This window comes from Pteropus vampyrus, unplaced genomic scaffold (assembly GCF_000151845.1).
Source record: "Pteropus vampyrus isolate Shadow unplaced genomic scaffold, Pvam_2.0 Scaffold358, whole genome shotgun sequence".
In the NCBI taxonomy this organism is placed as follows: Eukaryota; Metazoa; Chordata; class Mammalia; order Chiroptera; family Pteropodidae; genus Pteropus; species Pteropus vampyrus.
In genome coordinates this window covers 620,330-633,781 of record NW_011889139.1, presented here as the reverse complement: position 1 = coordinate 633,781, position 13,452 = coordinate 620,330, and the positions used below count along the sequence as shown (strand labels likewise).

The window sequence follows — 13,452 nt, the reverse complement described above, 5'->3', positions numbered from 1 at the left end:
AACAATGCCTAGAACATAGAGTGCTCAACTGATGTTATTATATATGCTGTATTACAATGGTTTGATATGTGTTTTCCCTCTCTAGATTGTGAACAGGATATGTGTCTTATTCTTCTGGCTAACAGTATGGATGCATGACAGAATTATGGTAAATGGGTTTTAGAATCAGATAGATAGTGGTTCAAATCCAAGCTACTTACTAGATGTGTAACCTTGATCTTTACTACCCTGAACTCAGTTTCCTCATTTATAAGATGATGAAAATCATGCATGTCTTACAAGTTGTTATGAGGACAAATCAAAGTAATCAAAGTTGCTTGTTTGGCCCAAAGAAAGCAGTCATTAAATGGCAGTTTTCATTTTGTCATGTAGCCTTACAGCATAGCACCATGTTCAGAACACAGTAAGTGCTTAGTAATTGATTATTGAATGAAAAGCTGACATTATATGCCAGGCACCATGCTAAGCTCTTTATGTATATCATCTCATTTCATTCTCACCAGAACTGTATGGAGATTAGTTTAACCAAGGTCTCAAATCTAGAAAGTGACAGAGCTAGGATTTCAACACCCTAGGTGCTCAAAAAATAGGTGATCGAATAAAAGAATGGATGAAAGTTAGGAGACTTACCAGAGTCAGGTAGTAGCATGGTAGAATTAGCATTATTGCTCTCTAGATCATCTCTATGAATGAATTGAGGGTGAGGTAGAGGCTGGTATTTGTCATTTTGTGTCTAGTGTGCATGAAGGCTGTGTACACTGACACAAAGGACTTCTGATAAATTGAAATTCTTAGTGAGTAAATACATCTTAAATACATTGGAGGCTCTAGTTCTTAGCCCATTGTCAACAGAATGGCCACATCACTTTCCCAGGACCTAGGAAAAAGCAAAGTTGGTTTTGAGGTATCAAAACCAAGATGTGAGAATCTCCCTGGTGTGATAATCTAACTATTCATAACCAGGGGACTCAACTAAGGAACTTTGAAGAAGGAAGAGAAACTATTTGCTTATCTTTCACATTATCCCTGCTTCTCCAGATTTAGTCCTTTATAGTACATTGAAGAAGAATAAAAAAGAAACAATCTGGTTTCTGGTTCTCCTGTCTAAATAATGATCTTCCTCTTGAGCAGGAAGAAAAAGGGGAGATAGTTAGGTGGATTTCTGATTTTGAAGACTCAAAAACAATCTAGAATCCCAAAATGAAAGGCAGGAGAAGGAGTAGAAACATTTGTATTAGACAAATCTGACTTTGAACCCTTGCTCTTCCACTTATTGGCCATGTAATCTCAGTTTCTGTGTAGTATGGAAAGCTCCCATCTCGATGCCTTGCACCCAAATGTACACGTTCAGTAAAAGATGGTCATTTTTATCTTTCTTAAGGTAAGTAATATCAGGGATTTCGATGCAAGAGAGGCTGGGAATTAAGGTAGGTTGTAAAACTAAAAGTGAGACTGAATTTGTAAGTGAAGTGAATGGAAATAGGTTAAAGTTGAAGCTGAGGGCAGGCTTTCGGAGTTTATGGTGTTGCTGTGTTAAATATTCATCATAGTATCTGTTCTGCCTCCTGTCCTGGAAACTCTGTTTAGCCAACATGCACAAAGCGTAATATACCAGCAAAGCAGAACTTCATAGGAACAGTAACCTCGGCAAATCAATCAATCAATCAATCAATCAAATCTATTTTTTATTATAAAAAAGGTCGTTTCATCATAAGCAAATTGAGTAGAAACACAGACTTGTTTGTTGGTTCAATTTAGAGGGAGACAAGTATATCAGTTTCCTGTGACTGCTACAATAAATTATCACAAACTTGTTGCTTAAAATAACAAAAATTTATTTTCCCACAGCTAAAGGTTTGAAATCAGTTTTATTGGGCAAAAAATCAAGGTGTCAGCAGGGTTATGCTGGGGAAGGGGGGAAGGGATACAAGGGGAGAGAGAATTCGGTCCTGCCTCTTCTACCTTCCAGTGGCCGCTGCATTCCTACACTGTGGCCACATCACTCCAATTTCTGCCTCTATGGGTCATGTTGTCTCTTTCGTGTATATCAAATCTCTCTCTGCTTCTCTCTTATAAGAACACTTGTAATTGGATTTAGGGCCCACCCAGATAATCCAGCATAATCTCCCCATCCAAAGACTTTTACTTAATCACATCTGCAATGACCTTTTTTACAGGTTCCTAATAATAATACTAATAATAATTGGTGGCCATTATTCGGCCTACTATAGGAAGCTTTATCCAGTTTAACCAGCATTCCTAAGTGAGATAGTTCACCTGTTTATTTTTTTGTTTTTTAATGATAAAAACAATTCCTATTTTAATGGTAAAAACAATACAGAAAAAGTTTTTTTTTAAAAAATGAAAGGAAATTAAACAAAAATAATCTGTCATTCTCTCACCCAAGGATAGCCAGGACCTCATCAATGTGCATTTTTCTAGGCTGGGTTTTGTGTCCAATAAAAAAGAAGAATAGGAAAAGGAGAATAAAAGTAAGTAGAATGGAACAAGCAATTTTGGAAGGTAATGGAATAACTTAATATTGCTCATAATGGATACGTGCAGAGCGGCCTAATTTAAAATGAATGTAGAGCTTTGAAAAGAAATTAATGAGGACAGAAGGTGCTTATATGATGTGTGGAAATGACACTTGGCCCCTTAGAGGTGAAAAGTTTAGCTTTAGCCCCTCACTTGAAAACTTCTGAATTTTCCCATTACTACCTCATTCACTCCCAGAAGTCAGACCTCGGCTTGCTAATCTACCCTGTCACAGGCTTTACTTGAGTCCTTATCAGCCTTCCTCAGTGGGTCAATGTAATGAAAACTGGGGGAGTCTGGCAGAGTTCCTGCTCCTCCCAGGCTGATATCAAAAGGGCAACAGGGACTGTGACAGAAAGCAAACATTCAGACCCAAGCCAGATGTGGAACTGAAACAAGAGAAGAAGCAAGCGCATCAGGTAAAAAAAGTTTAATTTGAAAAATCTCATCCATCTCATCTTAGGTGCAGTTTATGTCTGAGGGCATGAAGGGCTTAGTTATATAGTAGTTAAAGAGAAACTTGTAAAGGAAAATGAGTGAGAAATTTTGAGAAGAGTGGAAAGGATGTTCTTTTGAAGCTAGAATCTCAGAAAATGATATCTATCACAGTTGTTAGCAGCATCTAGCAGCATCAGTATCAATGAGACTTGGGAGCCATGAGAGTACAGTGTGCTAGATCAAAAACAATTGGATTTGTTCTGTGAGCCCCAGCAGATGGAAATTACAGGGAGACAAATTACAGTTGAACATAAGGAAGCCATTTCTAACAGAGTTGTCGAAAAATAGAAGGACTAATTTGATAGTGTGAGTTACTCATCATTGGAGGTGTTCAAGCAGTTGCTGGAAAGCAATTTGTTGAGAGTTGGGAATATTATAGAGAAGATTTAAGAATCAGATGGATAGTTGGACCCAAAGATCTTTAAAGTCCCTTCCAACACTTCTGTGATTCTATCATGTGAATAGAATGTTATCAGAAATTTCTCTAAGGGGCCATACAGTTACATTTACCTGTAGGAGATGCTCGCATATGGAAAAAAACAATTCATCAGGTTGAGTTTGGTTTACCTGGTGGATGAGAAGGCAACTGAGAGCAAACTATGACAGAGGAGGGTACACATCCTGCTGAATGCCTGCTTTTTTTCCTTTTGGTGGGTACAAACAACACTTATATGGCCTCTGCCTTGCAAAGATCACACAGAAGAAATGGGTTCTTTTCTTCTAGAGGAAGAATTTTGGTTTGGGTTAGTAAACATTTTATTTTTTTAACAAAAGCTAAGAGAGTCATGTCTGAAATATTTGCTTCAGTGCCCTAATTTTGACCGAGAGTGCTCTATTTGTGAAGCAAAAGGGGATTGGCCACAGTTTAATAACCATGTCCTTACATTCATATTCTTGTCCAAGTCTTAGAGGTTCTCACAGCACTGATAGAACTATTAGGAGGGCAGGAAAGCACCTGCTTCTGTATCACACTGTATATGAAGAAATGTACTTTTAGAATAATGTTTGAAGAGATAAAACAATTTCTGCATTTGGTGTTGATTGATATTCTTTCAGGAGTAGAATAAAGCTTTAAAAATGTATAAAATAATAATACCAAGTTTATGTTTGTTTTTATAGCAAGATATCTGTATCACGTATACTCTCAAACTATACTCCAGTAGTTCCCTATTGCCCCTCTTTCTTTCTCCTTTGAATTATAAATAGGAGGATCTTCTGACTTTAAATTCTGCTTCTACACATTCTCTAATAACTTACATTGGTTCCTGCGCCAACCCATGTTCTTTATATCTGGGTTCACTGTTGGCGCTTCCTAATTTTAAGTAAAAAAATGGCCCAAAATTCCAGTGCTGTAAGTTTTCTGTTATGGCAAAATATTAAGCATTTACCTTTACCTATGCCCATTCATGATGGAAAAACTAAGGATCTTGACAAAGTTGTTAGAAAACAGTGATATCAAAGATTATTTCCATGTTAAAATGTATCGCCAATAACTTAAAACTTTGAAGAGAATATTGTAATCTCTTGAATTCTTGTTAATGTAGAAGCAACATTTCTGTCCTGATTATTTATTGGAATCCATTTCTGTTATTGTTTGGAGCACAGAGGGGTTGCTGAGATGGAGAGTCTCAAGACCAATACGGAAATGCTCTATCCTGAGGTAATTGTAGAAGTGGGCAGAGTGACTTTTGGAGAAGAGAACAGGAAGAAGATGACCAATAACTATTTGAAAAGAACTGAGAATTCTAAAATCATCCAAGCTACATGTGCACTCTTAAATTCTGGAGGGGGTGTGATCAAAGCGGAGATTGACGATAAAACCTACAGTTACCCATGCCATGGGCTGGGACAGGATCTGGAAACTTCTTTTCAAAAGCTCCTTCCTTCAGGTTCACAGAAATACCTTGACTACATGCAGCAGGGGCACAATCTCCTGATTTTTGTGAAGTCATGGAGCCCAGATGTTTTCAGCCTACCTCTAAGGATTTGCAGCTTGCGCTCAAATTTATATCAGAGAGATGTGACTTCCGCTATCAACCTGAGTGCCAGCAGTGCCCTGGAGCTTCTGAGAGAGAAGCAGTCTAGAGCCCAAAGAGGAAGATCGAGGGTGAAGGAGCTGCATCCTCAGAAAGTTCTTGACAGAAACATTCAGGAAGAGGAAAATATGAAGACGTCTGCCTCAGAATTTTTTAAAAAGGACAAACTCATGTATAAAGAGAAACTCAGCTTTACTGAGTCAACACATGTAGAGTTTAAAAGGTTCACTACCAAAAAGATTATCCCTCGAATTAAAGAAATGCTGCCTCATTACATTTCTGCATTTGCCAATACCCATGGGGGATACCTAATTATTGGGGTGGATGATAAGAGCAAAGAAGTGTTTGGATGTAAGCGAGAAAGAGTAAACCCTGACCTATTAAAAAAAGAAATAGAAAACTGCATAGAAAAACTGCCAACATTCCACTTCTGTTGTGAGAAGCCAAAAGTGAATTTCACTACCAAAATCTTGGATGTATACCAAAAAGATGCCTTGTATGGTTATGTCTGTGTGGTTCAAGTGGAGCCCTTCTGCTGTGTGGTATTCACAGAGGCCCCGGATTCCTGGATTATGAGGAACAATTCTGTCACAAGGCTGACAGCCGAGCACTGGGTGGCCATGATGCTGGATATTCAGCCAGGTAAAGCAGAATAGCAGCCATTATCCAGTCGGCAGGGAGAAACTCCCTTCTCTGCCTTCTGTGGGCATTTGGTCACAGATATTTCAAAGAATTAAAATGATTAAAAAGCTGTTTTGCTTACAAATATTCTCCCATTACAGGGTTCCTTTTTCTAATATGTTTACTAACTCAAAGAATATGAACTCCTTGAAGTCAGGAAATGCTTCGATTTCAGTCTACTTTGGGAAAATTATAGCATGCCATCAGCCATGAATTAGTGGCATTTCCCTTTTATGCACTGTAAAGGCCTGTTGAAAAAATTTTGCAGGCTGATATTTTCAGTCACAAACGTTCATCAGTAATCTCTAAGGATGATATTTCAGAGAAACAGCATTTAAGAATGACTCTTCACTAATTCTTTCAAGGGAAATTTGTTGACAAATTTGAATTGTTTCAGTAACATTAGGAGCTAATGCCTTCAACCACTTTCCCTAAGTGGGGAAAAACTAACTGATGAAAAAAGAGATGCTGGGGCAGGGAATGGGAATGGGGACGAGGACTCCTAGTGTTTTCACTTCCCTTACAGTTTCGCCCTGCCTCACAGAATCAGCCCTGGTGATTTCTAATTAATCCGTAAAGGACTCACCGGCTGAACAAAGTTTATCAGTTTGCCTTCATGGTCAGTATTTAATTTTATTAAAGAAACTTGGATCAAGAGTTGAGTGATTGTATTGACTTATTCTTTCTCATTCTGAATTTGTTTGAGTTTACTTTACATACACACATACACCAAACTAGAGATCCTGCCACTTTCTATTCTATCTAAACTTTGGATGGGAACTTAAACAACTATAACAGTATAAAAAAATACATACTGTGCTTAACTTTTTCTGCTCCCGCTAGAAGCCTTTTCCTCTTAGAGATGACCCAGAATCAGAATATTAAAGTTGGAAGGAACCTTAGGGATCATCACCTCACCCAGTCATGACAGAGAGGTAAAATGACTTGCCCAAGATGAATCACACAGTGACTCAGAAAATGCATGGTCCTCCAGGAGTCCCCAGACTTCCTCTCCTAACATCTGTGAACTGTTTGAGGCATAGAGAATGTAAGAGCAGATCAGGCATGATGCAAATCACATCTCAACAGTAGGAAGAACAATTAAAAAGTTCTGTTTCTTTTTTGTCTGAAACAACTCTCCATATATTTGTTTAGCTCCTTCTAGTCTGGCCACAGACTACAGCCTTCTCCTGGTTTCACCAGCTTCGTCTGCACTAAGAAGTCCATCATGTCCCATAAAAGTCCTGAAATTTAAAGGGGCTCTACAACAACGTTTGTTTCCAGGTATTTCTTTCTTGATTTCAGCCGAGGGGGCTTTTATTTATTTATTTTTTTCCTAAAATTATGTTGGGAGGAACTGATAGCAATTAGTTCATATTTTTCTCCTCAGAAAGAAATATAGGACTTAGCAGACATAATGGTCCTGAAAAAGCTAATTTTTATTTCCCAGTCATCAAATTCACACAATATTTCTGTGTGCTTTTGGGCTTCTAGTCGCTTATGGTTTTTGTTCCCCAAATTGGAGATAATTTAGAAGTTCTCCTAAATTCCTTAAGTCTATAGCACAAGAGACTTGCCGCCTGGCTTTCCAATGCAGAAGGAGGTGAGCCATGGGGTTCTAAAGCAGAGTTTCTCAACCTTAGCACTACTGATATTTGGCCACGTAATTCTTTGTTGAAAGGGGCTGCCCTCTGAATTGTAGGATGTGTAGCAGCATTCCTGGCCTCTACCTTCCAGATTCCAGTAGCCCTCCTCCAGCTGTAACAAGAAAAAATGTCCTGGGGGGTGGGGGTAGTAAAATTGCTGCATGTTAAGAATCATTGTTTTAAATTAAAGTTCTTAGTTCTCTCAAAGCCTCAGGCACACATGCGCACGCTCACACACCTCTTTAACAGGAAGGAGTGACTGCCTGATTTCCTAGCAGGAGTGGACCATTTGGGGTTGAGAAGAGGGTGCTAGGAGGCTGTTCTGTGAAGACCTCTCCCTGATTGCCTTCCCTGTATGAGAGCAGTCAACAGTGGGAACTTCACAGTCCTGGCCTGTGAAGAAGGGGTGCTTTTCTTGCAGACAAGGAAACCTATGGTTCCATGGCTAGACTCATTTCTTTTATTTATGTTGCAGGAATACTTACAATATGCTTTTGTACATTTTAGTAATTTCTATTCCTTGGATTTTCAGTGACACAGGAAGAGATACAATTTAAACCAGAATCACTCTGTAAGAAGCTATTCTCAGATCATAAAGGACTGGAAGAATTAATGAAGATGCAGATACATCCTTGTTCTCAGGGGATTGTGATATTTTCTAGAAGCTGGGCTAGTGATGTTGGCTTAAAAAAAGAGCAGGATGTCCTGTGTGATGCTCTCCTAATAGCAGTTAATAGCCCCCTTGTACTCTTTACAATCTTAAAACACCCCAGTAAGAGTGAAAGCCTTGAGTATGCCCGAAATACTGCTCGTCAGTTGAAGCAGAAACTAGGAACTGTTGGTTACACAGAAAAAGTGTGTGTCATTCCGAAGCTGATATACCTGCCCACCACACAGTGTAGACCTTGTGAAATCCCTGTATACTACCCCCAAGCCTACCAGCTTGCTAATGAGGAGGAAATGGAAGACTTGTTGCAGGCCCTTATCGTGGTCTCACTGTGCTCTAGATCTCTTTTGAGTGACCTGCTGGGCTATGAATTTTTCAACTTGCTCATAGCAGAGCAGTGTGAGCTGCTTTCAGAGAGCCTTCATGAGACCCGAGAACTGTTCATCTACTGCTTTCCAGGAACCAGGAAGACAGCCCTAGCCATAAAGATCATGGAGAAAATTAAGGACTTATTCCACTGCAAACCAAAAGAGGTTCTCTATGTTTGTGAAAATGACTCCTTAAAGAATTACGTGGTGTAAGTGTTTCACTAACTAAACACAATAAATGTATTTAGTTAGTCTTTCAACAGTATCACAGAAGTAATTTGTATTGTTAATTTAAGATTTTGCCTTAATTGCATAAGTGCTAGAGCCCAAACTATGTTCACATTTCCAAGTGATTAGGTAGTTGAGCTATAAATGAGTACTTTGCAATTTTCGGGCTTAAACATCTCATTATAAATTAGCCAAGTGTGCATAACATTATATAACTAGAAACATTTTTTCCCATACTCTGTGGCCTGAAATTTTAGTAGAAACAAACCTATCTTTCTTTAAATAAACTTTTTGCTTGATATTTAATACTTTAAAGCCATAAGGTATTTCCTTTAATTAGACATACATAACAGAATCTTGAATTTAAATACCATTTGATTTTGTTTATAAAATATTTTCATTTGTTTAAATTGTTATGAATCAATAATTTTAGAAAACATGCAAATTTGCTTCTGATTTAAATCTTTAGCTTTCAATTTACTAAAAAAAATTGGTTGCTTTATAATCTGGCAAATGAAGGCAAACTCATTTGAATTTTTGGTTCGGTTTACTTATTTATTCAACAAATCTTTTTGAGCACCATGTCTATGTGAGGAACTGTAGATATTTAGTGTTAGAGAAGAAAATATATTGAAGACCTGGCCATAAACAAAAGAAAAAATAAGCAATGTGAATGTGGTGTAATTAGTATGATAATAAAGATATGCTTATCTTAACTGGTGTGAAGGTTGGTCAGCAAATACTTCCCAGTAAAGGAGATGTTTGGGTACACTCTTAAAAGTCAGTGAGAGAAGTGAATAAAATGAGGGCTTTTTTAGGCAAAGAGTATATAGCAAGTACAAAGGCATGGAGACACTAAAGAATCAGAAGGGTAGGTCTGATTGGAGCAGTGACGGGGTGTTGGTATGTGGTAGGTGATGATGCTGCAAAGGAGGCAGATGCCAGATGATGAAGGATGTCGTAAACTGTGCTAAGGGCTGTGGTTTTTAATATGCTTTATAGGTAAGTTTAAAAATACCTCAGTCAAAAGGCAAATTCAATCTAACAAATATCTATTGAACCCTATGTGAAGGGGATACAGAGAATGGCTACGAATCAGTGCTTTTCTTCAAAAACGGTACACAGGCCAAACTGGAAGAGAAGAACATGAATAGTTATGGTTCAAGGAGTAAAGCCCAGGGACTGTATATGTAAAATCAGAAAACCTGTAGGAATAGTGATATTATATTACCTGGATCCAAACTGAAGCAACAACCAAACTTAGTTGTTTCTTGCCTCCTCTAATTTGTTCCTCCTCCTCTGATATGTTGAGCAAAGTGAACAGGTTCATAGCCACAGAGAGATACAGCCCTGTAGATTTGTTACCCTATCTGATTTGTCATGGAACTTAGCAACCTCTTGATGTTTTCCTTACTAAAATCTAAAGAAGTTTCTGGTTTTGTACTATAAGTAAGTGGGGAAATAGGATTTGCTTTAAGGGGAATTTGTATTTGCCCATACCTCTTTTACATATAAAAATTATGATATGCCTCTAGGTGGCTGTTCTCTACCTCTAAAAAGGACAGAAAGAAATGGTAGTAACAAGTGTAAATTACTTTTGAGATTTCCTTTAGAAGTAAGGAGCTTGTCTTTAGGGATTGTCAAGATGCAGAAATAGACTAATAGAAATAATAGTCTCTTATCCGGGTTTATTTCAGAAGTTTCACATGCAGATTTAACTAGATAACCCCAAAAAGTAGGGTTTGCAATTATGTATTCTGTCAGGTAACTTATCAGTAAAGCAGTTTTGTAGTATTCAGGACACCACTGAATCAGCGGATCAGCCTCCAGATGAGAACTAGCCTCTGATTCCAATCCAGAGAGTAATGAATGCATGGTGTTTCCTAAAATCCTATTCTCTCTCTTATCCTTACAGCCAGCAAATCACCTGCCAAGCTGTAACTCGGAAAACCTTCATGCGAGGGGAGTTCCTAAAGATTAAACACATAGTGATGGATGAAACTGAGAAGTTCTGCAGTAAATATGGTGATTGGTACATGAAGGCTAAGAACATCACCCATTCAAAGGTGAGGGGGGCTGCAAGTGAAAACGTTCCCCGTGGGGTTCTCTGGTTTTTTCTGGACCCTTTCCAAGTTCAGCATGCTGATGTCAATGGTCTTCCCCCTCCATCTGCTCAGTTTCCTCGTAAAACAATCACCAATGGGATCCACTGTTCTCTGGAAATAGCGATGGTCATGAAACAAGAAATGAAGAGAATCAAAGAAAATCCTCTCTTCAATATGTCTCCAGACATACTGTCATTGTTCAGGGAAGCTGCCTACGAGGAAGCAATATGTGCTCAGGCTCTGCCTGGGGTGTGTGAGACGGAGACTAACCTGACAATAGGGCAAATCGCGAATCGTGTGGCAGAAAGATGTCATAGCCTGTTCCAATGTGGCTATTTGCCCAAAGACATAGCAATTCTGTGCAGGAGAGTGGAGGACAGAGGGCGTTATGAGCTTGCCCTGCTAAAAGCAATGGAATTAATTGAAACTCACAGAGCAACAGAAGTTGTGTTCAGCCAGGCCTCTGATGTTTTGGGCAGTCACATCATTTTAGACAGTCTTCAGCAGTTTTCAGGCCTGGAGAGGAATATTGTGTTTGGGCTCAGTCCAGAATGTACCTTGTCAGAGGAAACTCATAAGCTCTGCTTTGCCTCAAGAGCCATTAAACACCTCTACCTGCTTTATGAAAAGGCAGCCTTCTGAAAATTATTTCAAGCAATATAGGAATCCAGAAAAAGCAGAGTCCCTTCTTCCAGGCAGGTGGCAGTTACTCCCTTTCACGTGTACAAGTGAGGAAATCAAGGCAGAGTCAGTATGGCAGAGAGCCACAGAAATGTATCTTGGGACCCTGACACTCTATGCGCAGAGTTCCTATCTGTTTTCCAGTACACTTCACCTCCTTCGTGTATGACAGACATATTTGGTCACCTTCCTCCAGTTTTCTTAGCCTAATTTGGCTTCCATCCTATCAAACAGAGAGGTTCTCCTCATACAGAGAACTGATTTTGTGCCATCCCCTGCTAATGTATCTTCAGTGAGTCCCTGCAGTCTTCAAACAAAACCAATTTTCAGGGCTTTCCATGAAACACCCTGACATACTCTTCTAACACATTCTTTATTATACCTCCATTTCCCAATGTTTCTAATGCTCCCAGTCCAGGTGGACTATTTTGAGGGTGGGGAGTAGGGTGCCCTCCAGGCTACTTACTTTGACTGGGTATCTCAGGACAGCACCTATGTTGGCACGTCATACTGGCTCTGGGACTCAAGCTTTATAGGCTCAGAACTCGATTTCCTCTGTACCAAGTTTGGATCAGTCTCTTGAGGATGGCTTTATACTAATAAAGTTCACAAAAGACCAAGGCATAAAAGAAAATGCTACTCTGACAATTTAGAGCGAGGATTGTAGTAATAGGTGGGCCAGATGCTTTTGCTAATCAGTACATTTAATAGTAACATAGGAAACCAAATTATATAAGCAAATCTTTGCAGCAAGGGGAGTTGGTAATCTGATTCAAATGTATGAAGTCTTCAGGCTATGTTAGACTATTGCAACCATCTCTAAAATAGAAATATTTCTACCACAAGGGCTAGACAGGTCAGGTTTACAAAAGAAAGCAAATTTAGAATGCTAAGAGTGACTAGTTTTTCCATAATCTCTGCCTTGGATGAAGTTTTTTTTCTCTCTTAGTTTCTAAAGTTTCCAGGTTGACCACTAACCTTCCCCTCACTACTCCCAACACATAACAACATTTTTCTCATATTCATTCTTTATGTCTTAATACTTTCATCTAGGCTAGAAAGTGCTTACACCCTGCTACTGGCCTGGGAATTGGTCTCACTATAAGAGGTCTTTGCACATCCCTGATCTTTTCCATGATGATTTGGTGTTAATTTTATAATCCAGTGAGAGGTTACAGAGAACCTGTACAGCAATACTACCACCTACACACCCATACACATTCTTGGCTTCTGGCTGTGCCTATGCCATTTTCTCAGCCTTCAAACCTTTTTCTACTCCCTCTACCTGTTGAAATCCTTTCTTGTCAATCATGTCTTTATTCAAGTGCCAACCTTTTCAATTAACTTTTTTTCATCCCCCAAAATTAAACTTGGTTTCCCTTTCTGCTGCTATTCTATGGCTTAAATTTTTTAAAATGGGAATACCAAACTCTTTCTAAACTATGCCAGAGTAGTTGCTGGCATAACAGAATCTATGCAATACCTTCCTATCATGTCTTCTTTCCAATGTATGTGCAATATATTAGAAATAAAATCAAAGGTCCTTTTCTCTAGTCAGCTCCCAAAATAGTTAAGCTAATATTATGCTCTGCAATGCAATCTTATTTTTCCATAGGTTTTTTTTTTTTTTTTTTTTTTTTTTTAATGCTTTGGAAGGATTCCTATTTCCAGATTGTTTTTAACTTCTAGAAAGGTTAAAGACAACTTTATTGATGCTGGAGAGGCCTGAATGCAGGACGAAGTATGGAAATATTCTTTTGGCTATAATTTTAGATAAAGCCCATCAACTTTCTGAGAGGTAGGAGAGCAGGTAGGGCTTAGAAAAGTACACTTAGCTGCCTTTTTTAACTGCTCGGCCACCAGGCAGGCCAGTCTGAACCGGGACATGGATTGGACAGAAGAACCTCTCTCCTACACTTGCTGCACCAATTACTTGACATTTACTCCTTTTTACTGTTCCTTGGGCGGGTGGGGGCCGGGGGAGTGGTTAGGGTAATTTTAGGT

General features: G+C 38.8%; 1 protein-coding gene across 1 annotated transcript; it reads left to right on the top strand.

Annotated features, from left to right (window-relative positions):
• Positions 1 to 4,639: 4,639 nt before the first annotated feature.
• On the top strand, positions 4,640 to 12,511 carry LOC105304968 (protein SLFN14). Its single transcript, XM_011379342.2, has 4 exons — positions 4,640 to 5,714; positions 6,909 to 7,037; positions 7,932 to 8,643; positions 10,578 to 12,511. The coding sequence occupies exons 1-4, from the start codon at positions 4,655 to 4,657 to the stop codon at positions 11,407 to 11,409; spliced, it is 2,733 nt and encodes a 910-aa protein (XP_011377644.1). The 5' UTR covers positions 4,640 to 4,654; the 3' UTR covers positions 11,410 to 12,511.
• The last annotated feature ends 941 nt before the right edge of the window (positions 12,512 to 13,452 follow it).